Here is a 25,840-nt window from a genome sequence, read left to right on the forward strand (position 1 = left end):
TGTGAACTGCCCGTGGCCGCTGCCCCGGGAGGACACACCGGTGGCGCGGGACCCGCAGGACCCCGCGCGCGGCTGGGGCCGAGGGAGGCGGACTACAGCTCCCGGCGTGCAGCGCGGCACCGGCGCCGCTCTGATTGGGCTCTCCCTCCCCGCCCCCTCCGCGTGACGGCTCGCGCGGGGCTGTCGGCGGCGGACCCCCCGCGCGCCGCTGCCGAGGAGCCGCATGGCGGCCGCCGCCTTGTGGGGGCGGCTCGTGCGGGGGGCGCGTGGGGCGGCCGCGCGCCGCACCTGCAGCACCGGGGCGCGCGCCAGGGCTCCCGCGGCCGCCGCGCAGGTGAGGGGGGCGCGGCCGGCGGGAGTGCGGGTTTGGGGCCGGGATACCGGCGGGCGGGGGGCGCCTGTGGGAGCCGAGCCGTGCCGTACCGCCGCAGGTCGCCTTTGGGATTTGGCGTCTCGGGACGGTGCCTTGTCCTTAAGAAGACGTAGTTCATGGTGGGGCACTTATGGTAACCGTGGCTGCGCCCGCCGGGGTGAGCGGGGGGCTTGGGCGCCGCGGGCGGGGTCTGCCCGCGCCTTCCATAGAAGTGCAACCTGTCCGTAAAATTTTGCAACGTGTCCCGGGCTGCCCGGTGGCTTGTGCGACGAACATGACCTGGTTATGTATAGGGGGGGAGGGAAGAGTCAACAAAACGTGTAGCAATACATAATTCTGTGCCCTTCTTTTGTTGAAATGTCACCCTCACTTTGGAAGTACGTGGGACACCCAGTCTCATGGACCGAGCTGGTTCTGTGCTCCTGCCCAGTCAAAGGAGAGATTACACAACGGAGTTTGGTCAGCTCAGATCAAAAACCAAGTGGTTTGGCAGCTTTCGGTGGTTGTGCTCCCGTGGTCACAGGAGCTCGCACTGGACCTGTTTGTTCCGGTCCTGGCGCGAAGTCAACACAGGTGTTGCCCAGATACAGCTCCTGCCGGTTTAACTCTCGATCCCCCGGGTGAATTCTCTTGGTGTCCAAATGCAGGAGAAAAAGCTGCACACAAAGGTTCTGCGACTGTCTAGCAGAAATAGGGCATGGCACGCAGAGTAAGCCCAGCTGGGACATGATTTATTGAGTTACTTGTGATTGCATGGATGGCTTTAACAAGCAGAAAACAAGCTAAAGCTGCCAGTGACAGACTCTGTGTCGCCAGAATTGAATGCATTCACTGCCACTTACTTATTTACAGGAAGCCAAATGTATTCATGCATTGCTATATTGAATGCTTACTTGAGTCAGAAATCTAGAAAGGTTATTGAGTTTGGTTGGTTGGTTTGTTCTTCCTAAGCCATGAACATTTTTATAAATTCTGATCAGAAATACTTTTCACTACTTTTTATAGATCCGGTAGCTCTAACAATCATTCAGGAATACTTTTGAGAGAGCTTGGTTACAGCATCCATCTCTGAAAGCCCTACTCCCTTAAGGGACAAAAGTCACAGTGGCTGGAAGAACAGGATGGGTGATATGGGTTTGTGGCATCGTAACTGTGAGAGGTGTGCCAGGGCACTAGTGACTCATACCCTGCAGGGTCTGAAAAGCAAAAACAAAGACACTGAAAACTTAGTAACTATACAGTGATAATATACTCATTGCTCCTTTCTTTTCTCAGTCTCTCCTGGGGATTCATCTGTAGAGAGGAGCAATTGGCATTGCAGCCATAGGGGATAGTGAAATGTGCTTTCAAATGACAGGATGATCAAACATTCAAAATAATTGTGAATACTGCTTGACTGTCTTCTGTGCTAGAGCTGAAAGTATTCATGGGTTCTGTTTAGTTTAATGAGATTTTGGAGGTGAGGTGGGTGCAAAGGGGAGAAGAGCATCTTTTAAAATGGTCATTCCAGCTGTGGAAGGAAAAACCCTATAACTCAGGAGCTTCAGGAAACGGGTGAAAGGCTGTGCCCAAGTCTTTAGTTTAGATTCTAAACAGTGGAGTCGGTACAGTTGCTGTACTGGTATTGTGTGGTAAACAATTTGTTTGTATCTTAGTATTTAAGATACAGTTGTCAGTCTCAGATGTGCACAGGGTGCAGTTCCATTTTCTAAGATTAGAAAAGGGCAGGTAGCAACAGGCACTCTGAAAGCAGCATTTTCACAGTTGCTTGGCTTGTGTACAAGAGTGGTTTGGGGTTTTTTTGTTTCTACTAATTCGCAGTTAACAAAGTTAGTTGGATGCCATCCTGTCCTCTTGTATACCTGATGGTATATGTCCAACTTATATTTTTTAATTAAAATAAGTATGTAGGATGACCTATTCCTACTACAAAACTGTATTTTCCAGTACGCTAGAAAAAGTAATTTCTATTTATTTTCTTACTTTTTATTTTATTGTAAACTGGAAGTTTACTTGCAAAAACTCCAGCTTTTTGAAACAAAGGAGGAAGATGAGAGGACTCTTGACATAGTGAGGCTTGTGAGCAATGACACATATTTTTTAAAAAATCCTGCTCTAGATGTATCATGTCCAGTAAAGGTCTTGATCCAAAGTTTCACTTCCATTTTCTCCATCTGCTTATGTACATCCTGTAATCCAGACACAACCACCTGAAATTTTTTGTGGCCACAATGAAACCTTCACCGCCAGGATGAAGTGGAAAGCCCAGCTTGCCCAGAAAGTCCTCACATGGCCCTTATTGTCGGCCAGTCATGACTGAAACTCTCTGTGTGCTGACGCTCCATTTTGCGGGTAGCTGGTCGCAGTCCCTGGGCAGTGCTCGCTGTGCCAGTACTCACAACTGTGGCATGCTGTTTGGGGTCAGCTGTTGGGCAGCAGCTGCTGAGTCCTCAGACAAACATTTGTCTTGGAATTCTCAGCTTAGACCTCATTCTGGCACTTGGCCTACTTAGACCCATTTCAGCCTCTGCGGTTGTCTGATTTTCAGGTTGAACCAAGGACATTATGTCACTGCTTCCCTACAGACTGAGATGCTAAAGGTGAGGCATGAAAGAGAAGAGCTTTAGCTGAGTTCTGTCCATGATGGTGCTGCAGCATCTTTAGGTGCTACATTGGGGCGGCAGCACTGGTGCACAAACCCAGAAGGATTGCAGGAACTGAAAGAGCCAGCGGGTGCCAGGGGCAACACTAACAGTGACATCGGTACACAGGTCGTGGTAGTCCCTGAGGCCTGTGCAGAAGTGTTTGCAAGCATTACTGTTTTGTAGGGCACAAATATTCCTGGGGATGAAGTGAAGGTGGAAGAGTAGAGCAAGGATCTTCAGCTTGGTTAATAGATAAGAGTTCTGTTCTCTGCCCCCTTGTGTTTAAATGAGCCTTTCTAGTATCTGTCAGTTTGTGGTGTTCCTGGTGGTTATTGATACCTCTGGTGACAGCTTCCAATTTTGCTGTATTGTTAGAAGAGTTCTGGAAATCACAGGTGAATTGGCAGGTCTGAAGGGTTGACAGCTTGTCAAAATATAGCTGCTAGGTGCAGTCATCTGAGCTCTCATTCTTTCAGTACTGGTATAGAACATGTGATTGACAGCCCAGAGAGAGAACTTGTTTTTGTCATGGATCAGATAAAGCACACCGTGTGACAGGTCATACTGCTCCATGTGCAGAAGTGTCTCCTGTTGACTATGGAGAGAGGGGAGTGGAGACTTGTGGGTTATAGCCATCCCTTTTGAGTGAGAAAGTTATGTGGTTGGGCACTGATATGTTAAAATACCAATACCTATCTGCCTTTTCCTATTTCAGGGAACTGAATAACCCTTTTCCTGTAGCCTGAGAACTGTAGCACGCAGCTTTTTCTTTCTTCCTGCTCCAGTGGCTCTCACACAGGCTGCAAGTGATTAGGTTCAACCTCAACCTGTTCTTCCCCTTCAGAACATCATACTTACACCACAGCCTGAGAGAATGTTTCATCATTGCCCTGAGTTCCCAGGAAGGCAGCTGAGTTTATATCTATGATATTTGGCCTTTTCTGTGGTATAGATAAAAATACGAGTCAGTGCTGGGTGCAATTTTGGTAATACAGGATCCGCCTCTGCTGGAGCTCAAGTTGGTGCTACTGAATTCCTCATGGGTGTCTCCTAATTCCTCTGTGCTGACTTCAAACTGGACAGACACTGAAATAACAGCTTAAAATTTCCTTCTCCAGTCATTCTTCCCTTCCAGACAAGCCCATCTCTGTACAAAACAAGAAGCTGATGGAAAGAAGTTCTAGTAGCTTTGGAAAGTGTTTTTCTTTTCCCTGTTCTAAAACCCACTACTTTGCAGCAGAGAGCAAAAGTTAGTTATTTCCAGTAGAAACTTTAAAGCTTATTGACACCAACTGCCTGCTGAGTGCCTGCTCTTTTAATGCTGCTTCTTAACAGTTCACTTTAGAGTAATTAATGAAGGGCAGTGTTATTCCTGTTATTTCTTTGCCTGTAACAGCCATACAGGTGGATGGCAGACCAGGAACAGAACAGTCTCCTGCATCCCATTCCAGTGGTGGCTCCTTCTGAAAACAGGAAATTGTTTTAAGCATCTTAGTGTCCTTGGAAGTATGCAGTTTTGGCTTCCATTATATACAAGCATTGGATCTCCCTCTCTTGCTACCTTTCTGTCGGGAAGGACAACTTTTCACTTCTTTCTTTCCCTGTAATGCACACTCTAAAACCGGGAGACAGGAGGTTCATACTAATCTGTCTTCAGGTGGGGTGAGTAAGGATCCTGAAAAAAAAAACAAATAAGAGTTATTGAGAAAGAAACAGGAGAGGAGAGCTCCCACAAAAAGGACACAGATAATCTTAATAAGCATGATACTGCTTTCCCTCTCAAATGTGAACACCTTTCCAAAATAATAGGAAGGAGAATGTCAGAAATCCAACGAGGCCAGAAAGCAGCACAGTTTTTAAGAGAAAAATACTTTTTTCTCTTAAACCACAACCATGTTGTGGTTTTTCTGAGTTTGGCAGATTTAAAATATCTTCAGATTTAATCTATTCAGGGACGAGTTTTCTAGCTGGGGAAGAAAAAGAAATGAAGTCTGGATATTTACCTGGGCTCTTTGACTTAACCCTGCTTGTATTCTGAGAAACCCTCACAGTAAGTGCAAGAGAGCCAGCATTTCTATCAAAGCAAGGGATTTTCAACTTGGGGTTTTTTTGGCTTGCTGAAGAAGGAAGAGATGAAAGAACACATGTAAGGGTGAGCAGTGTGTGGCTGCAGAGGGATTGCCATGACCCATTTGGTGCTGCAGTGAGGGAAGGCCAGGTCTGGGGAGGACTGGCCTTGCGCCCCATACCACTGTGCTGTTGTGGCCACTGCTTCTGAAACTGAAACTGAAAGGGATTGCTTCCTTCTGGCAGAAAAGCCATTGCATGGAAACTTGTTCTGCAGTTTTAGCACGGGTAAACAGATGCTTTCTTGGGTTTGAAACAGCCACTTTTTTCTTCTTTTTCTTCTCTACCCCCCCCCCCCCCCCCCCCCACTGCCATGGATGTTTTTAGAGATCATCTTATTTTACCCCAAAGCTGTTTGCATCAAGAATTGTAGAGGATTATTTAAAAGTTAGTGAAAAAATTGTGCTGCCAAGAACGACTGCTCCTGTAGTGTTAGCACAGCTGGAAACAAAATTGTTGCAGCTGCTGATGGCTGAAGTTGGGTCTCTCCCCAAATAACCTTTGCTGTCTGGCTGATTTGGTCACTGAGGGTCTCTCTGCCTTCCACCCACCACAAATCTTTCTTAAAAATGTTTTCAGAATGAAATGTTTTGAGGAAGCATACCTGGGTTTATTTTAGTTGACCTTTTCTAGACTTCTTGCAAGGGCTGTGTCACAGTACTGTGCAGGGTTAACTCCTATAGTTACTAGTAATGATCGCAGCCAGGGAGCTGATGTTCCAGCCCTGTGTGTTTCTGCCCAGTCCCTTGGCATTATCCCATACATGCTGATTTTAGTATGTCTGGGGATTTCACAGGTCTGTTTTTCACTAGATGTATGTCATGACTTTTGCTTAGGTGAGCAGTTTAAATACCCATTTGTCTGGTTCCTCATTCTGCATCTTAAGTTTGTGTCAAAACTTTATGTAATCCTTTGCCTGCTGCAGCCTATCAAGACAAGTTAGCATGATTTCAGCTTGAGGCACAATTCTGCAGCTGATTCGCACACACACACACACACACACACTTTGTGAACACGATGTATACAGAAATGGGTTTTTATGTGCTTTTTCACTGGAGATGAAATTCACTGTATGTTCAGGAGTTGTTTAGCTTTCTTCTAGGTTTCTTGGCTGACTATTAGATGTCTGTATGTGGTTAACTAACAAGGACTCAGTGAAGGTGGTTCCTTTAATTATTTTGTGATGTTAGGCAGCTGGCCTCTATCATGAGTTATTAAATTGGCCTCCTATAAAATGTTAATTTAACTGTGATGTAGTAGATAAAAAGACTTGGCAGGGGTTGAATTATGTTGTTTGTAGATGTTTGTATGTAGTGCCTGAACCAAGCTGATAAAAGTATAATGGTAAACTTTTGCTTTTCTGCAGTACTGTGATAAGAGCTGGTTCAGTTAGTGTGTTTTACTTAGGGTATCAAAATATTTTCCAAAAGTAGCAGAGTGGTTTCAGCTGTGCTTTACAGGTGTAGAAAAATAGAGATATAACATGGTAGTTTGAAATTCATGGGCTAAAGGCAATGGGACTCCCTCTGTTTAGACCTTGCTATAACCAACAGTCTTCTGGCATTGATGGTTCTGATGTTTTTGTGTGGTATAAACTGTATTTGTTTGCAGCTACTAATTTAGGATATTTATTTTGATACCTAACGTGATCATAGAGTCACAGAATGGTTTGGGTTGGAAGGGACATTAAAGATCATCCAGTTTAAACACTCTGCCATGGGCAAGAACACCTTCTACTACAACAGCTTTCTCAAAGCCCATCCAACACTTCCAGGAATGGGGCATCCACAACTTCTCTGGGAAACCTGTTCCAGTGCCTCACCATCCTCACAGTAAAGAATTTCTTCCTGATATCTAAGACTACTCTCTTTCGGTTTAAAGCCATTCCCCTGTGTCCTATCACTCCATGCCCTTGTAAAAAGTCCCTCTCAGCTTTCATGTAGCTCTGTTTAGATACTGGAAGGTGCTATAAGGTCTCCCCAGAGCCTTCTATTCCCCAGGCTGAACAAACCCAGCATTCTCAGCTTGTTTTTGCAGGAGAGGTGCTTCAGCCCACCGAGCATCTTTGTGGCTTCATAAAGTCTTGCTCCAGCAGGTCTACATCCTTCCTATGCCCTCATTCTAGAAAGTAAATACTCATACTTCCCTAAAAGTTGTGTTACTGTAGAATATATTACATTGCTCTTTAAGAAAACCCCAAGATTGTAAATAGAAATCACTTTTAATATTCATTTCATGACAGTTAATAAAGACACTATTAAAATTCTGAATTTTATGGAGGTTGAATAGGTGTTCAGAATCATATATTTCTCTTCCAGTTTCACCATGCCCTGTATTATTTATCATCTTTTAACAGAGACAGGCTTTTTGGAAGTACTCTTTTATATAGGTTTAGACAGGAAGACCTTGTTGGAAACAAGACATCGTGAAACATAATTGTACATAGCAGTATTTCAGTTACGTCTTGCACATGAAAGTTGGTAGGAACACAAGCAGAGATGGCAGTGTTTCATCAACTAATAGTTCTCTTGTGCTGAAGTGCAGGGAGGACCCCTTTTACATGATTTCATTTACCCCAGGGGTTGTAGTGAGATAGGGTGGTCCTGGATCATTGATTCTGGAAAGTAAAGAGACAGGCAACTGAAAAAAAACCCCACAACCTCCTATTATGAACAAAAAACCTGAAACACCTGTGGCAAAGAGGCTGTATCTTAAAATGCACAGGGAAGATTGTAGAACAGTTCCATGGAATTAAGTAGTGAGAAAGTTAATCAATAAATGGCCAGTTTTGATCATAAAGACAAGTCATGGGTTTTTTCTTGTGCAGCTGTCCCTGTGGGGAAAAATGGAATAATAATTATCAGTTCAGCTCAAAGTTAATATTTATACAGCAAGTTGACAGGGTGACTATTCAAATGTTTAACACTGGCTTGTTTTCGTTACAGGAGTTGCAAAGCCCAGGAAGAGGACGCTTTCTACTGGAACATGCTGCCCCCTTCTCTCCTTTTTTGACAGACAGCTTTGGGCGTCAGCACAATTACTTGCGAATTTCTTTGACCGAGAAATGCAACCTCAGGTGTAAGTGTCTGCTGGGTTCTGTGAACAAACCTCTTATACCCATATTATACAAAGGCCAAGACTTGAGTTAGGGTGTTATTGCTGTGTTGGCCTTGTGCTGTTTCTTGTCTTCACAAAGTAATAGTAAAGGATAGATAGACTAATTTGGACCTGAGCTGCTGGTGGGATGAGGAACCAGGAGCAAGCCTAGGGATCTTCCACTGACGAGTGGAAGTGACAGGTCTTTTGCCAGACTTGTTGTGGTTGGGATAATGATGCTTGTTTGCTATACCTCAAGTGTGTAGTAAGTAGGAGAGCTCATACCTAGGCATTCCCACAACTGCATCTGCAAAGTTTGTGGCAACGTCCCAGTGCTTACCAGTTGAATTTGGTGTCTGTGTTTGAATGCAGGTTAGAAAGAAGTAAGATCAGCTTTTCCTTCAAAGTGGATCCATTGTAGTTTTGAGACACATAAATGAGTCTTGGGTTTTCTTCTGAAGGAAACCAGGAAAGTGTTAGGAGATTGCTTGTAAAGTTTTGCAAAATTGGTGCCATTTGACATCCATTAAAGACAGCTGCACTTGGTGCATTTTGCCCATCAATATTAGATTAATTGTTGCTGGTTATTTTTTTCCCCGGTGTATTTCTGTAATCTTTGTTTCAGGTCAGTACTGTATGCCCGAGGAAGGTGTTAAGCTGACTCCTAAATCAGAGTTACTAACTACTCAGGAGATAATCACCCTAGCCAGACTGTTTGTGAAAGAAGGTGTAGAAAAGATCCGGCTGACAGGTGGAGAGCCACTCATCCGTCCCGATGTGGTTGATATTGTGGGTGAGTTCCAAATCAATACAGTGTGTTTCAGAGTGATTTGGTGCATATTGATCCAAGAATTACACTTACAGCTATCTACTAACACAGTCCAGCAACTTGAAGAACAACTATTTAATGACAGTGCTTTTTCCCAACAACACAAGATAGTTCCTTTCAGAAAACTTCCAGTTCCGCTTTGCTGCATGAATGGAATTTCTCTCTCTTTTTATTGCAACCACTGAACTTAGCATTGTCTTCATATTCAACATCTATCAGACTAGCTTGCAATAATGCAGCCTTAGGGTGAAAAATCAAGAATTGATGTGACGAGGTCCTCACTGGGAAGGAACAATTGAGATGTTCTTACAAACAAAAGAAGCTGTCCTTTTGATTTTGAGGTGGGTTGTTATTTGTGGGTTTGTTTTGTTACCTTGATAACAGATGTCACTTGCGTGTGTAATAAGGAATGGTGGAAATGCCTATGTTTTTACAGCTATTGATGAAGACTATTACTTCAATGAAAAGTAAATTACTGGGTAATTTTTGAAAGTCTGTCTCCTTTGACTGGTATTTTGTTGGCTGACTGTGCCTGGTTTTTTTTCTTGAGCCAGGTGCTTTTTGCTCTTTCTAGAGTCTTGTATGTTAAAAAAATTGGAATAGCTTCATATGGTGTCAATGTATTAGATTAAGGCTATATAGGTGGCTGCACTTTGGTGTATTTTAGACAACTGAACTAGTCTGTTTCTGCAGGTATACTCTTATAAGTACTGAAGAGAGGGTTAAAACGGAATATGAAGGTCTTGAAAGAAGAGAAATTGCCTAGCAATACAGTGAATTTTGATGCAGAAAACAGTTGATCTCTGCCTCTGCTCTTTTTTGTTCAGGATTTGGAACACCGTTATGGTCTTTTCTAAAGGTAGCAGCAAAGCAGTGTAGTATGTAAAACTGACCTGTTTATAGCTGGAAAAGGTATGGCTGCAGTGAGCTGGCTTGGGTCTTCTTGAACCTTGATTGTGAGGGGTCATGGCACTGCACTAACTTAATATTTTTACAACTCTGGAATATCATTGTCTAGGACATTTTGCCCACACATGATAGGTTATTTTTTATATAGCATTGAGAGCTATGTGCCTTTTGAGAGACGTGTTTCTTTCAAGAAGTCATTCCCCATTTCTAATGATAGTAGGTATAATTATTTGCTCCTATAAAGGGAGCCAGATTTATAAAATAGATTGCAATTTAAAATATAATAAAGCTTTTGCAGTTCAGCATATAGTATTGGCATGAAAATTAGTTGAAATCAACAATGTCATCAGCTCAGTGTAGAACTTTTTTTTCTAGTGTATGCATCTTTTTTTATGTATCAGTGGTAGCTAGTGACTTTTTATACTCAACACAGCTACTCTGATGTTGATGATCTAAGTGGAGTAGTCAGGTCACTGCAAAATAATTATTGCATTGCTGCAATTCTGAAGTATTGTAATTGGAAGGATAGAAATCTTTTTGTTTTGTTTTGTTTTACTCCAAAGATAGAATTCTCAAAGGTTTATTTCTGTGCCCAAAAGAGGGAGATGGATCTTTTTGAACCAATGAGTTTTCGTTATTCTGCTTCTGTTACAGTTCTCAGCTGAACTTTGACAGATTCATAGTGATCACTTTAATGGAGTACAAAAGAATAGTAGTTTTGGGGTGAAGGTAATGCATGTTGATTGTCCCATTGCATTAGTTCGTTCTGTCATGGGTTTGTATGAGCCTGGCTGGTTTTTTTAAGACTTATTGAAAGTTGGCAAATTAAGTCTATAAACACTTTCTGACTTCTCAGCCTTTGGTGTTACTTTATGGTGCCCAAGTTTGGGATCCAGATAAAAGTCCCAAAACTAAATAGATCAATGTAACAAGTATGGGAAAAGTCGTTGAAGGAAAAAACAGCCCAAAAATGTCTTCTGCAGAATTTGAGTAGAGCACCTTTATTGAAGCCATCTTAGCACATGGTACTGCTTTGGTCTGGGATGGAGTTAATCTTGTTTTCTAGGTGGTTTATAGAAGCTGTCTACAATATCTCAGATGCTGAATGGGGTTGAGATTTAAGTAAGGTTTGTTTTCAGCAAACCCTTCTCTCAACCATAAATGGTCTGTGAAATATCAGTAAAACTCAAAAATATTAATGCTGGATTACTATTACTAAATTTTTCAAATACTCAGATTCAAGGTTTTTTTATTCTTCCAATGAACAAATGTGATTTGAAGCTACTGTAGGAGACCAAGGTATTCAGCAACCTACTACAGTTCTTTAGATTATTTAAAATCTTTTAATACATGCACATATATCAACTATGAGTCCACAACTAACACTTGCTGAAAGCTAAATTATGTCCTGGGGACTGCTGAAAACATATGTTTGAGACTTTCCTGAAGCAGCTGATTGTGGAATGTAGAATCCATCTCCTTTGGGATACTCAAAAGTAGAAATAAGCACTGCATATAAACTGTGTGATAGCTGCTTATTATTAATAGTCTGAGAGGTACACCTCTCCACTGAAAAAAATAATTTTCCATGGCGTGGAGGAGGGTTGACTGGATGACTTTTTATAGCAACATACACATTTCAAGAGTGAAGTGGTATAGGGTAGTTCATGTTTTAAGAGATACACATACCTTTTTGAGACTCAATCAGAGGTGCAATTAAGGAGGAGGAGAGTATGTAAAAAACTTGTCTATTTAAGAAGATGCTCCTGATTTTAAATGGAGAAGTAAATGTAAAAGGGTTTATTTTATGGCTCAAGCTTGACATACAATCTTGAAGTTTCATGCTATGGAATTATAGCAACTGTTCTCTTTCCTTTTCTACTTCTTAGTTTATATCAGTTGCTTTTGCTTGTGCTGATTGGTGCTAAAGCAGTGACCAAAGGTCAGCAAACAGATTTAACGCAGATACAAGAAGAATTACAAAGTTATGAAGTCTCTTTAATCCCTATTGAATTTAGGGGTCAACAAGCCAAGAAACCAAGACACTGTGAACAATACACTTGGTAAAGTGTACTAACTGGTCCTTTTTAACTTGTTGGTGTTAGCATTAAGCCGTCATCTCTAATTTCTCACAGTTGGCTTCTGTCCGATTTGTTACTACAGGTGATTCCATGGGTATTTCCAGTGCCTCATCCTGTATCTTGTCTGATGAGGAGAAAGATGTGTGAATAACAGCTGGTGCTACTGTCTTTAATTTTTCCATTTAGGCTGCAGCATGATGTTAGTTTTATTCAATACCTTTTTGCATTTTACATTTCTAGCAATGAAGCCTGTGTGGTACCAACTCTTTTTTTCTCTGTTGTTCTGAGGTTGAGCATTCTCTGCATTCTGAGACTATAAACAAAAGTAGTGATGTTCTGTGCTATCCTTTGGCTGCAGTATGTATACTATGCTCTCACAAAGACTAGGCTACTAGGGGTAACTAGTAGCTAATCTGTGGCAAAATTGGGCCAGTAGCACTTATCCTCTAGGAAGCGGTTATTTTTGGTCATTTGGGAGGATTTTGAGAGGTGAATGCCAGAAAAAAAGTATTTCTTAGTAAAGATTGCTCTTTTCCTTATAACCTCAGTTTGCAAATGTCTTTTTGGAGCTCTTAATCATGTTGCAAGATGCTGCTGCTGCTGTAAGCTTCAGCATTTTTGCTTCGACCTGGCTTGTCCCATTCCAGAACTCTGGGCCCAGCTTAGAGTGAATATTTTGAGAATAGCTGGGAAATGAGATAAAGCAGAAGTAAAGCCCTTATCAACATGAACAAATAGAATTGAAATAGTGAAGGAAGAAGGAACTATGAAATATTTCTGCTGTAATTACAGCTGCCTCAACAGTAAGGATTCTTCAAATATTTATTAAATAATTGGGGTGGAGGCTGTGAGAGAGGAAGGGAGGAAAAAGTACTTTGCTGTGGCTCTGCTTCTGCAAGTTGTTTTTCCTATTTGTTATTGTACTCATAACTGGAGGTTTGAAAGCCTGCCCTCTGGAGATCTGGTGTGCCGAGGATTTCTGCATTTGGCTTATGAGAAGGCAGCTATTTTCTAAATTTTAGTCTCATGATATTAACTGTTTCTTATGCTGTTTTCTTTTGTTAGCCATTTTTTAGTATCTTGCGTAAGTGCCCTCCAGTTGGCTGGGCTACCTCTGTGGGTAATGGAAATATTTCAGCTGTCAAGTGCAAGTGTTTTGTCCCTTGGATGTTGTTGCCTTTGGATGCTCTGGAATAGTCTAATATGTTGACCTTTTTCTGTTTCGTTAGGACTACATGTGGTATTTCTTTCAGAAGTTTAAAGTCACTACTGCTGGCAGGTATCTCTAGGCTAGAACTGGGTTTTGGTAAAGCATTGTAGAATAAATGTTGCTAAAGAAACACAGCTACTTCAGGTGTCAGGTGCGAAAGGGATGGCTTGCTGCTTATTATCATTGCAGAACATAAAATTGATTTTGCAAAGCTAGACGAGGAAAAGAAAGTACATAAAATCAAAGGCCTTACTTCAAAAATAAAGTCACTATTTAAGAAATGGAGAACAAAATTAGTGTGCATTTTGATAAAACAGGACTTCATCACCCGTTTCACGTGCAATAAACTGCTCTCTCATACATTTTGAAATGGATTTGTGTGAAAATGTTGGTTGTCTTCAACCAATATGGCTGGAAGGAGGCTGAAACACAGAAGTGTCCATGTTTTCCTCACACCTTCAGTGACACTTTTTTGTTCCACAAATCTTTCGGGGTTTTGGTGTAACTTACAGTTGAATTACTTCTTTTAAAGTGCTCATTTTACTTTTTATTTCCTAGGTCAACTGTACAAGCTAGAAGGGCTGAAAACCATTGCTGTCACAACCAATGGGATCAACTTAACCAGACTTCTGCCCCGACTGAAGGAGGCAGGACTGAATGCCATTAACATTAGCCTGGATACTTTGGTCCCAGCTAAATTTGAGTTCATTGTCCGAAGGAAAGGTACAAACTTATCCTCTAAGGCAACTGTGTTAATACCTACAAGAATGTTCTGAGCTGTCTGGTGTATCTTTCACACTCAGTTACATCAGGAGGGGAGCACATTGCTATCCTTCTGGGGCTAGGAAAAGTAGTCTATAGTAGCTTACTCAACAGTGACTCTTTTCCTTCTTTCTACAATGCTTAGGCAGGTAGAGCCCCTTCAGTTGGAGCTGGTGAAGTAGATGTTCAACTCCCCAGAGTCAGTGGGACTGTGACTACAACTGCCAATAGTAGCTGGCACTGTGACTGGTTAGTCATAGATCTCAAGAGGACTCTTCAGATCTTGTGTTGGTCTTGTGTGCTGCCCTTCTTTCATACTGTTCACAAGACCAGATATTCCTCCTATAGCAGCTGGGGACTAAGATGCCACAAGAACTGAACTTCTTGTCACGAATAGTGGCCTGTTCTAGAAGTTATATTTGGGTGTGCTAGCAGTGGTCTCACTTGTGGTTAGTTATGTTCCCTATCTCCGCTATTTTTTAATAGGGATAAACATAAACCATGCCTGAGGTAATCTGAGGAGGGCTGCTAGCTTTGTAACTTCTCTCCAACTGAGCAAGGAATTCCACACGAAGTTTCAAAAATGCTTGGATTTGCCCAGTCTTACAGATTCTTGCTTAAATGAATCCTAAAGCTCATCATGGAGTTCAGCTTCATGGTTGGGCTTTCTTCCAAACTAAAACTGGTAGGATCTTCTGTCATTCTCTTTCAGTCCCGTAATATAACTTCGGCAGTCTGTGAACTAATTCAGACAAAACCTCTAAGTAGCCACCAGATGGTGCAACAGCCTAAGATAGATGTAGGGATGTAGAAAACCTGTGAGAAGTAATGTCAGCATTTGAATCACTGCTATCAAATCGAATTTCTGCTGGCAGGTGCAGAAAGGCTCTCTCTAGGAGCACTGCTTCAGGTTTCCATATCATGATGCAGAAATCTGTTCCTGTCATAAATCTGACTGGAGCATTACCCTTCCAGCATAAGCTGTTGCATTAATCTGGTTGTTTCAAGGCAGAATTGGCTCCCAGAGTGGTATCTGGGAGTATCTAATCACAAGCAGGTGTTGACTATGCTCTTTCCTTCTGCTCTCTGCATTTGAATATTACCTAGTTTGTGACATTCATTAGAAACAAGCCCTTCTTTTGCTACTGAAGGGGCAAACCTGAGCCTCCAGCTCCTGAATTATAAGGCCACAGCTCTTCATATCTGATTGGAAGCTGTTAGGAATGTGCTGGTTATAAAGTAAACTGAAAGTTATTAGGGGATGTGGGTAATTTTTATTTGTATAAATGTTCTCTTCCCCTCTTTCTCCTTTAAATAAAAAAGGATCTTTAACAACAAAGAGAGAAATTATTCAACTGAACAGCATAGAGAATGAACAGGGAAGTTTCTATTACTCAATACTTTTAAAGAGGAGAATAAAGTCTCCAAATCATACTTTTTTTTGGAAGTAAAGATCGGGTAAAAATAGTAACACTGAGTAATGAGGTATTTTTCTTTTCTTTTGTTAGGGTTAAGGGCTGAAATGATGTAAAAATACTTTTTTATTGTTTGGTTTCTTGTGGGGTTTTTTTTTTGGTTGATTGGTTGGGGTTTTTTTGGTTTGTTTTTTTTTTTTAATTATTATTACTGAGGGTTTTTATTTAATAGGGGATTTCCAAGTATGGAATGAGCAGAGAATAAAGTGCCTGTCCTTCTGTGCTACCCTGTCTCCTGTGGCAGTTCCAGAGCCAACAAGATATAGCTCTGTTAAGGTGAGAGGGATTCCTGGTCTTGGACTCCTACAGGCTGGTAACTTCTCTGGAAAGTAAAGATGTCATCTGATTATGGAGCTTATCAGGAGCTGAAGAAAATTGGAATCAATTTTTCCGCTCCACTGGAAAGTCATTCTAGGCTTTTAAGAAAACATTGAAAATATGCATCTTTGGTGCAAGTGCCCTGCATTACATCTGCTCTTACTTCCAGATAGTTGGGATAGAGGAAATGACTGAGATCACCAGAGGTTTCACTGATGTCTGAAAGCCTGTTAGAGGACCATGGACCATAATGTTTCTATTTCTTCCCATCTACCACATTCTAAGGAATAAACAAATGAAAAGTGCTTGCTTCCAGGTAGCCAGTCTAACATGTTTCATAGACTGTGCTTCTTTTTTTGTTCAGTACAAGGAAAATGAGATCATATTGTACTGTAATTGTATCCTTAAACGTTGGCCTGAAGTCTTTCTTGTTTTAAGGATTAAATGGTGGGAGGTGTTGTTCCACATAGGATTGTTCTGGATGGGTCTAAGGTTCTCTGTCCTTCAAAGTTGGCTAAAGTTTTGATTTCAGAAGAAATCTAACATGACGAAAATATTGAAATGTTTCATTGGGCAGAAGAGGAGAAAGGTTGTCATTTTGAAATATTGAACAAAAACTTAGCAAACTTCTGCAACTTGACAATGTTTCCCAGCACAATGACATCTAGTATTCATGTCTGCTCTAATATTTTGAAATGTTTTGATTTTATTCTTTTTGTTGTTCTATTGCCACACAAAGACTTTGATTCAGAAGGGATGTTTCAATAAGCATGGCAATACAAGCGAACTAAGAGCTTTTCATAGAGAAAAAACAAAGCATTAACATGAAAATATGAAATGCAATAACAGATTTTTAATTTTTTAGTGTAATGAGTTTTTGTTTTAAATAATCACCCTGCCCCAGAAATATTTTAGTGGAAATAAGTTCATAGTTGTTGTTATTCAGAACAGCTGAATTTTTTGTTTACTTGTAGAGATTTTTGAGAGTTTTTCTAAACCATACTCATGTGCTAGCATGGCAGAAGGTAAGAGGCAGACCTGGGAAGGTCACTGAGTTAGATGCATTGCAAGATGTAATCCTGTTCAATACCTCTGCAGTGAACTGAGCCCAGGCATGAGAGGTTTCAAACATGTGGAGTTTTTGATCTGTTGCTTGCCAGTGGTTGCTTCTGGCCTTTTTAGTTATGTTCAGTTTCACCTTTCTGCAATCCTGAGGTTACATGTAAGATTTTCTGAGCAGTTGCAGAGACTTTTGATCCCATTTGTGGCTCTGGATTGTGCTTACAGCAGTGTATCATTATCTTTGTTGCCACATTCTGCCTGCAAACTTGCTTAATTGGAATGAGATCTACCACAGGTGCTGCAAACTTCCTGGGCACATGCACAAGTAGGTGATGATTGAGAAAGGTGACAAGTTGTAACTTCAAACAGTTGCTTGCAAGAGTTACTTCACTGTCTTCTGTGCTCTTCACCTCTCGTTTTGCATTAGGACTGGCTTATAAAACAATTATATCTTCTGCTTTCCTGTGCCCACGCTTTATAATGTCTTTACCAGCCAGAGAGCAGTTAAGTGAAATATTTGTCTCTCTCCTTTTTTTTTTCCCCTGACTTTAAACTTATCCAATATTAAGTATGCACAGAATACTGTTGAGTTATTGCTTATTTCTGCTAAATACCTACAGACTAAGGAAGGTATGATCTCTTCACTAGAGAATATGAGTCTCCAGTAGATAATAGATAGGGAAAGGTGGGTGATGGACCTATGCAGAAAAACATATGACTAGGAACAGCACAGGGGTGGTCAACACAAACTTCTGGAACATTTTGCCCTTTTACTACCATGTGTGAAGTATTTTGCTGTTGAAGACTGCAACTTTGGAAGAAGGAGCTTAGTCTTGTGCAGTGCCTGGCCTCTCATACCTGAGTTTCATGTGCAGAATGGGAACGGAACTTAGTCTAGAACCTGGCAGGGTAGAAGAGACATTCAAAACACAGTGCTGACAGCTGAGCAGACCCACTGTGCACCCAGAGCTCAGTAGTTTGCTGTCTCATTCTTGCTACTATTCACCTTTGTTCTCCACCACTTGGTGAGTGTGTCAGGGAAGGAATAATATGTCAAGTCTAAAATGATATCTTTTTGAAAGGTCTTATCTTTACACAAAGTTGACAGAAGGGCTGGTTTGAATGAGATAATTAAGAGGCTCTCTTAAAGGACTTCGGAATTTCAAAACTGCATTTTTGCTTTATTTTGCTTCCAACTTAAGAAGGTAAATGTAGGGGCAAAGATACTTGCCCTGAGTCAAATATATTTTTTGTGTCTGAGAGAAGCTGAAAGGTATAGGCCACCAAACGGTAGGATGAAGCTAGGCACTTCATTCCTTGATGTCACTGTAGTTTTTGACCTCTTTCATTTGTTTTTGAGGATCAGAGGCCACTGAATTTCTTTCCTAAATGCTCTAATCTCTGCCATGTTTTGCTCACTAATTTCCCATGTTTAGTCATAAAATGATGATCCTGTAAAGTGCTGCCTGTGATCTTGAGACTAATGGATAATCAGTAGCTTCGGGAAGCCAATTGCATCTGTAGCCAGGGTTGAACAGGGAATCAAGGGGCTTTTGTTTGTTCCTAAACCCACTCCACATGCACTTTATAAAAATCCTTTTAAAATTCACTTAGCAATATTGCTGTCTGATTCAGAACAGTGAGATTCTGCCATTGCAGCAAAGACACGAGCCATTACTATAAAATAAACATTAATTTATTATTCTTTCTTCATTGCATATGGAGGTAGTTCATAAATTCTTTCCACTTCCTTTAAGAAGAACGTAACAGAAGGAAAGTTGAGGGGGAAAGCTGGGGAAGTGGAGAATGTATTATGCTAATAATACATGGATATCCAAAGATACAAAAAAACCGTACAAATATTGTTGATTACTCAAATACCGGTTAAATACTGATCTCGGTAACGTGAGCACAGTAACAGTGGTAGTCTTTGGGAGTTGTGAGGGTGGGGTGTATATATAATTGAAGTCTATTTATTTGCAGCTCTTCCTACTTGCAGCCCTGTCTACTGAATCAGATTGGGTTTATGTGTCATCTTTTTGTCTTCTACTCCTTTTGTATTCTGATTTTAAACAAGGAAAATTATTTTTCATTCTTTTTGTATTTTAGGCTTTCACAAGGTAATGGAAGGAATCCACAAAGCCACTGAACTTGGCTATCGTCCTGTTAAGGTAAAGCCAGAGTTTATTTTCTCTGAAACTGTTATGTTTTACCATACATACAGTTCACCTGATGAGGAATTTATTATATTCCACCCCATGAATAATTTCTTGTAAAACTGAAGAAAAAATTTAGTAGACTGAAGATCACACCAAGAAGCAACAAGGGAAACTCATTTCCTTGTGCAGCTGAGGGTACAGGTTCATACTGCCTCAGCCTATTGATTGCCTTGCAGCAGGCTACAGGATGGTTCTGCTCTGTATCTGCCTCCTCCTACCCTCTATTGAATTCACACTGACCCAGCTGTGAACCTGGCCAGGGGAGTTAATAGGCAGGAATTACCCTGCAAAAAGAGATTTTCTCCTGGTTTATCTCCTTTAGCTTCTTACAGCAGACTATTGTGAGTGCCCATGTGAGAGCAAGGGAAATTGAGTCCTCCTTTGAGGGTGCAGGTAGACCAATTTCACTGTAACATGAAACCCCACCCTAAGTCAGCTGTTTGCAGTTCTGCAGCTGGGGGTCCCTTCAGTTTCCTGACTGCTTTGGAAATTCTATTATGTGTAAGTGGTTTAGGCTATAGAGCTGTGAAAAACATTTAAAATTAAACTTGGGTTTAGGCTTTTCTGAAAGCACTTAAGTACTGTGATGCAGGGTGTTTGGACATACAAGGCTGCCTTGCTAACAGAAATGTTAGGAACTCCACGGCTCTCTGTTGTTCTTCAGATAAAACAGACGACCTGAGCCTCCAATGTAAATATTGTTTATGAGGAGTGTGTGAAAAACTCAGCGTTAACCTCATTTTTGGAGGAAGAGCTAGTCATCCTGCAGCCTATGGTATAGCCTATGCTGTGAACGCTTCCCAGTTCAGGGAATTTGCCTATGATCTGCCATAGAGAGTGTTATAGAAGGTAACTTGCCATTTCTTTTATGGAAGCCATACAGTGTAGGACTGGGGAGTGGCGTTGTCCTTTTAAACAGTAAAAGCTGCCATACCTTAGGTAGGTAAGACAGTGCTTGTGTTACCTAGCTTTTTTATTAGTTTTCCATTTAGCAAGGCAACTTTAACAATTTTAATTAGGTTGGAGCAAAAACTTAGACTAGTTAGGCAGAAATTATCATCCATGCCGTTACAATCCTGCCAATTTCTCTCATCATTTTTACTTTCAAAAAAAAAAAATTATTTCTATCTGTGTTGCCTTCTGCAAGGACTGTGAAACCTTGTGTAAGTGGGAAGTACTCTGCTCACTGATTTCAGGTGTCTGCTTTACCTGCAGGTAAATTGTGTGGTGATGCGAGGCTTGAATGAGGATGAACTGCTGGACTTTGTGGATTTCACAAAGGACCTGCCCCTTGATGTGCGGTTCATAGAATACATGCCCTTTGATGGTAAGTACTCCTGCTTTGAGATTCTTCATGGTGTGGAGTGTGCCTTAGGCAGAGGTGAATCTGATTGGTGGTTTTTCGCCCCATGGACTTGTCTCTGGAAATTTTGTGAAGCTCTTTTGAGGAATTAGGAATTGCCAGAAGTTTTATTTTTTGCATATTATCTTCTTCACTGAGCTGGAGAACAATTAGTAGCAGAATTAGTTGGGGCTGGGACTCCTACAGGGAAAAATGAGATTTGTGGAGAATGTGAAGGTGGTTCTCTGCTAATTACAAAAATAAAAGCCACAGTCTGAAGTTACACTGATTTTGTTAATTCTAGGCAATAAATGGAACTTCAAGAAGATGGTGAGCTACAAAGAGATGCTTGATACAATTAAACAGCGATGGCCTGAATTGGAGAGATTACCCTGTGAAACTTCCAGCACAGCCAAGGTGGGGTTGGACAAAGAACATGTGAAACATGCCCCCATTCTTTCCCTGCCCAAGATCCCCAAATTCTCCCAAGTTCAACATTGATCTGGAGTTTTAGTCAGACTGCCTGCACGTGGTTTGACACTCAATAAATGCTAGTCATAGTTTTTACCTTTACAAATACAATGTGTTTCCTAGATGCCTTGGTCAGTTATAAAGAATTGGCAGGCCTATATCCTATATTTACACCTTTTGAAACTTTTGTCTGTCTATGACTGCACATTAACATGGCTGATGAAACAGCTGTTCAGTGAAATAACTAATGCTTTAGAGTATTGTGTCACATGGATGATTTCTAGCTCATGGCTGCTGCCTGAGTGTTATGCTGCCTACTGGCATCACCTGTTAGCTGATAACTACAAGTGCAAACATTTAACAAGTTTGGAAATTTCCAGGAACAGGGCAGAATAGACTGGAACCCCTGATTAAATTGATTTTTTGTTTCTTTCATATGACTTTAGAACTAAAGAAAATCTGTGTTAAAAATGTCTTCCAGTCTTTGGACAAGTGGAGCTTTAAAAATTAAGAATCTATGTTTGATTCTTCTTTTTTCTCCTCTCGATTTCTTTAGAGTTATAAGGTGCCACATTTCCAAGGACAAATCAGCTTTATCACCTCCATGTCAGAGCATTTCTGTGGATCCTGCAATCGGCTGAGGATAACAGCAGATGGGAACCTAAAAGTTGGTAGTGAAACAGGACTCTCTTTGCTTTCATGCAGTGAAAATAGTGTTGAAATGCATCCCATAAAAGTAGCTGGGATGTAAAGACACATAATTATTACCAGCTAATTCCTGTTTATTTATCCTGTATATATTCTTGTTCCATCTTGTCAAGCTGTTAGGGAGATGTTACATCACTTTTTTTTGGTTTCTCTGTTTTGCTACCATAGTTAACTTCAGTTGTAAAACATGGTTGCAAGACCAGTAAATATAAACATTTATTCTAATCTTTGATTCAAAATCATCTTAAACATGTGACAAGCAGATGATTTCCCATTAAAAAAGGATCCAAGCAGCTGTGAGGGCTTGGCTTTTGCGTTCCACAAGGATCATGTCTTGTTTCCCAAACATCTTGCAACTCTTCTTCTTCAAGAGCAGCCTGTACATTTGCTCAACGATTCTAGAAAGGGGAGGATAACCATTTCCTGCCACGTTGAAACTGGCAGTTTCTGGGGGAAAATTAAAGTTTTCAATTAAAAATTGGCACTTATATATTGTCACCTGATATTGACAACAGCTGTGCTGCTGCTGAATGTCAGATGACCGAGGCAGCCTGAAGGCCCAATGAGCTTAGGTTGCATAAACATCCCAGGCGGTCTGTGTGTGCACATGAGGAGAGATAAAGAAAACAATCTCCATAAATGTTTCCTTCAATAGGGTGCGCCTCTTCAAAGCTCTTGACTCTGAGGTTAGTACTAAATACTTGTAAAAGTAAGTTATTTTATTCTTTCTCATTTCTTGGCTTCTGTTTCCTTGGGTTGGCTGCAGGTGTGCCTTTTTGGGAATTCAGAAGTGTCCTTGAGGGATCACCTACGGTCTGGTGCCTCAGAGGAAGAGTTGGTTCAAATCATTGGAGCAGCAGTGGGCAGAAAAAAGAAACAGCATGCTGGTATGTTTGTTGTAACTGAGAAATAACAACAGTGGCTAGGGAAAGAAATGTCCTGGCACTCCTAACCTTCCATGTGAGTTAGAATCCAGACTGTCTGAGAGATTTTTACTTTTGTCCTCAAAATGATGCTCATGATGACAACAGCAAAGTGTAAAGCTAAGCAGTTGTACTGGATCACTTTATTTCTTAAAATTAGTTTGCAGTAAAAGAAGTGCTAAAGCTAAATTGAGCTGTCGATCCAAGTATGCAGAAGTTTGTAGGCACTCATGTAGTACTCTGCAGAAGGTACACAAGGTCCATGATGATGCAGTCACATTCTCAGACCGTATTAGTCTTCTCTGAATTTATATTAATATAAACAGTCACATCTTGAACCTAACTGTATTTTTGTAATCTGGTTGCAGCTGGGAATGCTGACCTCTTCTACATGAACTGGCTTTATCATCATGGATTAGTCCCCTTTACACTAAAAACATGCTTTGGCCCTTTTGTTTTCTTGCACATTCTGACAGATTAATAACAGTTGTTTTTCCCCATCTTTCATAATGTGTAAAACAAATTTAAAGGTAGCCTTTAAATCTGAGTGTCAATTAACTTGAAAAGTACATTGGTCTGATAAAATAGTGCCTTGTAAACACAAGGGAAGGGGTGGAGGGCTTGGTTCCTTTAGTTTTAGACCATTTATTTATGAAAGCAGGGGTTGGGTGGGGAAGAGTATACTAAAGGCATTTTGCCATCAGCAGCATTTACCTGACACTGTCTTCTTCCAGTTTTTTTAATCTTAGTATTGTCCCTGGGCCCTTCTGTGACTGAACTTCTTTGAACTGGAACACTTATTAGCAACTTCTCTACTGAACTAGTACAGTCAAACACTATTGTTGAAAAACAAGATAGTCTCAAAGTTCTTTGAATTCTATAGTAGGTAGACTGTAGTTCGCATTATGGAAAACTTTCTGGGAAAGGGTTCTATGGTGTGACAGACCCATAGCAGCTGGATGCCTGGAGACTCTGGCAGCTATGGTTTTAAATAATACCAGACTAGATTCCCCTCTTCCAGTTCCTTTAGTCTTTATTGAGCTTTGTTTTTCCTAGCATGCAGGTTGCACTGTGAAGAGTAGAAAACTAAATATGTAAACCAGATGCATGACTTAACAACTAAAAAGCCAGGATTTTTATGTGTTCCTTATTTTATTTCTAGGCATGTTTAACATTTCCCAGATGAAAAACCGGCCAATGATCCTGATTGGTGGGTGACAAATCAGTACGTAAAAAACATACAATGATTTTGTTCGGTTTCTGTCTTTGGGGAAGCAGAATAGATTAGGCTTCTAAGTCTATCTTCTGTTTGATTCTGGCGTAGGTTTAGGCAAAGAAATGGGCTTCTTAAAAGGCAGTTGTGGTTAACGGGCTGAAGTGAGAGAGAAGGAAAGGTTTAATGTCCCTACCAAGCCTTATCCAGTCTTCTAATTGACAGCACTGGTTTTGTTTTCTCAAATTATGAAAGTTCATTACATTTTCCAAAGGGATAATCGGCTTTCCTACATTATTTCCTATCAGCTTCCTTTGTACTTCACAAGAATAGTATAGTAACTTATAAGACAGTTTGGGGTGAATTTTGACCATATTGCCACACAGATATAAAGGATGCAAAATGGACTTTCATCACTCAATAAAGAAATTCAACTTTGCTTATAATATATAGAGCCAGCAACCTGACAGAAATGCAAGTGTTCCCACCTCATTACTTCATTACTTCAGAATCTGAACTGTGGGGCTTTGTTCTTTTGAAATTACCTCTTACTACTGCAAAGTCTCAAAATATAACTGTGAAACCTCTGTGGACCAAGAGCTTTTCTGCTCCTTCTTGTATCTCTTGAAGATGTTTGCTAACTCTCCCTTCTGCCTGAAGCTCTGTTTATGAGTGATGTAGCACTGCTGAGGTTCTCTCAGTGATTTTTTATAACTCCTTCAGTGTGATTTTACCTCCTCCGTGCCTATGTTTTCCTGTTTGGTAAGATAGCTATCTTCCCAAAGATCTTAAGAAATGGTTACAGGAGTTAGCATTGTGAGATTAACTGCAAGATGTTCTGTTGTTCCTTATCAGTAAGGGGCAAAAAAACCAAAAGCAGCAAGGGTGGAAGAGATGAACATTATGTTTCAAATCCAAACTCTTATCCTCCCACTGATGTTTAGGAGTAGGTTAACTGCTGGGCAGCTTAAAAGACAGGTTTTAATAAAGTACCCTTGGGTACTTTTCTTCACTGGGAATGTATTTCACTTGGTGCCCCTCTTAGAAGGGCCGTCATTTTCCATGTTGAGTGGTGCAAGATTTTGGCTTTTGCTCTTTTGATTTGGCCACTGCTGCATTGTGTTCCAGGAAAATGGGAAGGAGAACGCTTTGTTTCAAGTGTTTGCTGCATTAGGAGAAAAATTCTGGTTTTCTTAAGATGAAAAATACTATATTATACTTTTGACAGCTGTCTGGGTCCTACATAATTTTTCAAGATGCCTCTAGAAGGATTCCCACGCTCCAAAGTTAGCATTCATAGCAATGTTTGGATGTCTACAGATCAGATCCATCCCATTTCCTTCTGAAAAGTGTTTTAACATTGTCTGACATACACTGAAAGAGGCAGCCTGTCCAGGTCTTTCTCCCTCAGTTGTTCCATATCCCTTTGAGACTGATTGCTGGCAGTCACTGCATCAACGAAGAGACTGGAGATGAGTGGAGAGTATCCCACTGTGACACATGGGGAATAATTAGGAGATTTCCTAATTGTGTTTTGAATTACTTACAAACTTCAAATAATACTGGCGTGCAAGCAGTCAGTGGGGGAGTATGTGCATGGAATTAATTTAATGAAATTTAGTGAATGCTGTGGAAATCACTAATTGGTTTTGCTAGGCCCAGTAAGCCAAACCTGGCATCTTCCCTGCACTGCTGTTGTCTGATCCTTTGCTATATGGTTTGTATCCTATTTCCCTTAACCAAAATATTCCTTTTGGCAGGTTGTTCTCCTCATGGGTTTACTTCAGTTATGGGAATTTCCTCATTTATTTAAGTACCTCCTGCCTTCTTTTCTACCCCTGAGATTGTGCTAGTTGGAAGCTAACACAATTAAACTTCAGGTGCAGTAATAGAATATAAGGAGATGATATTTGTCAGATGGTTTTGGTATAATGTTATATAGAAAACCATTATCTATGTTTTTATAGGTATGTGAACAGTTTGGGTGAAAATAGACATGACTAGGTACAACTTCAAGAAGTGTAGGTTGTTAGAAAAAGTGAAGATGCTTTGCATGTATTACTGCCTATTGCCATCT

At 40.8% G+C, this 25,840-nt stretch overlaps 1 protein-coding gene across 6 annotated transcripts in view; it reads left to right on the top strand.

The window, feature by feature from the left end:
* The first annotated feature begins 280 nt into the window (after positions 1-280).
* Positions 281-25,840, top strand: part of MOCS1 (molybdenum cofactor synthesis 1) — a 31,089-nt gene continuing 5,529 nt past the window's right edge. Inside the window, exons 1-10 of one of the 6 annotated variants that reach the window (XM_027641453.1) lie at positions 281-334; positions 8,091-8,223; positions 8,867-9,034; positions 13,829-13,993; positions 18,997-19,058; positions 20,322-20,433; positions 20,753-20,865; positions 21,476-21,586; positions 22,394-22,514; positions 23,713-23,760. In XM_027641453.1, the coding sequence (XP_027497254.1) occupies positions 8,878-9,034; positions 13,829-13,993; positions 18,997-19,058; positions 20,322-20,433; positions 20,753-20,865; positions 21,476-21,586; positions 22,394-22,514; positions 23,713-23,760 (889 nt within the window). In that variant the 5' untranslated portion in view covers positions 281-334; positions 8,091-8,223; positions 8,867-8,877. Of the gene's footprint in view, positions 335-8,090; positions 8,224-8,866; positions 9,035-10,633; positions 10,709-13,828; positions 13,994-15,679; positions 15,784-18,996; positions 19,059-20,321; positions 20,434-20,752; positions 20,866-21,475; positions 21,587-22,393; positions 22,515-23,712; positions 23,776-25,840 lie in introns of those variants that run through there. The other 5 variants (XM_027641454.1, XM_027641449.1, XM_027641450.1 and 2 more) reach the window with 5 other exon arrangements.

The sequence above is a fragment of the Corapipo altera genome, unplaced genomic scaffold, assembly GCF_003945725.1.
Source record: "Corapipo altera isolate COAL_440 unplaced genomic scaffold, ASM394572v1 48b, whole genome shotgun sequence".
Taxonomy (NCBI): Eukaryota; Metazoa; Chordata; class Aves; order Passeriformes; family Pipridae; genus Corapipo; species Corapipo altera.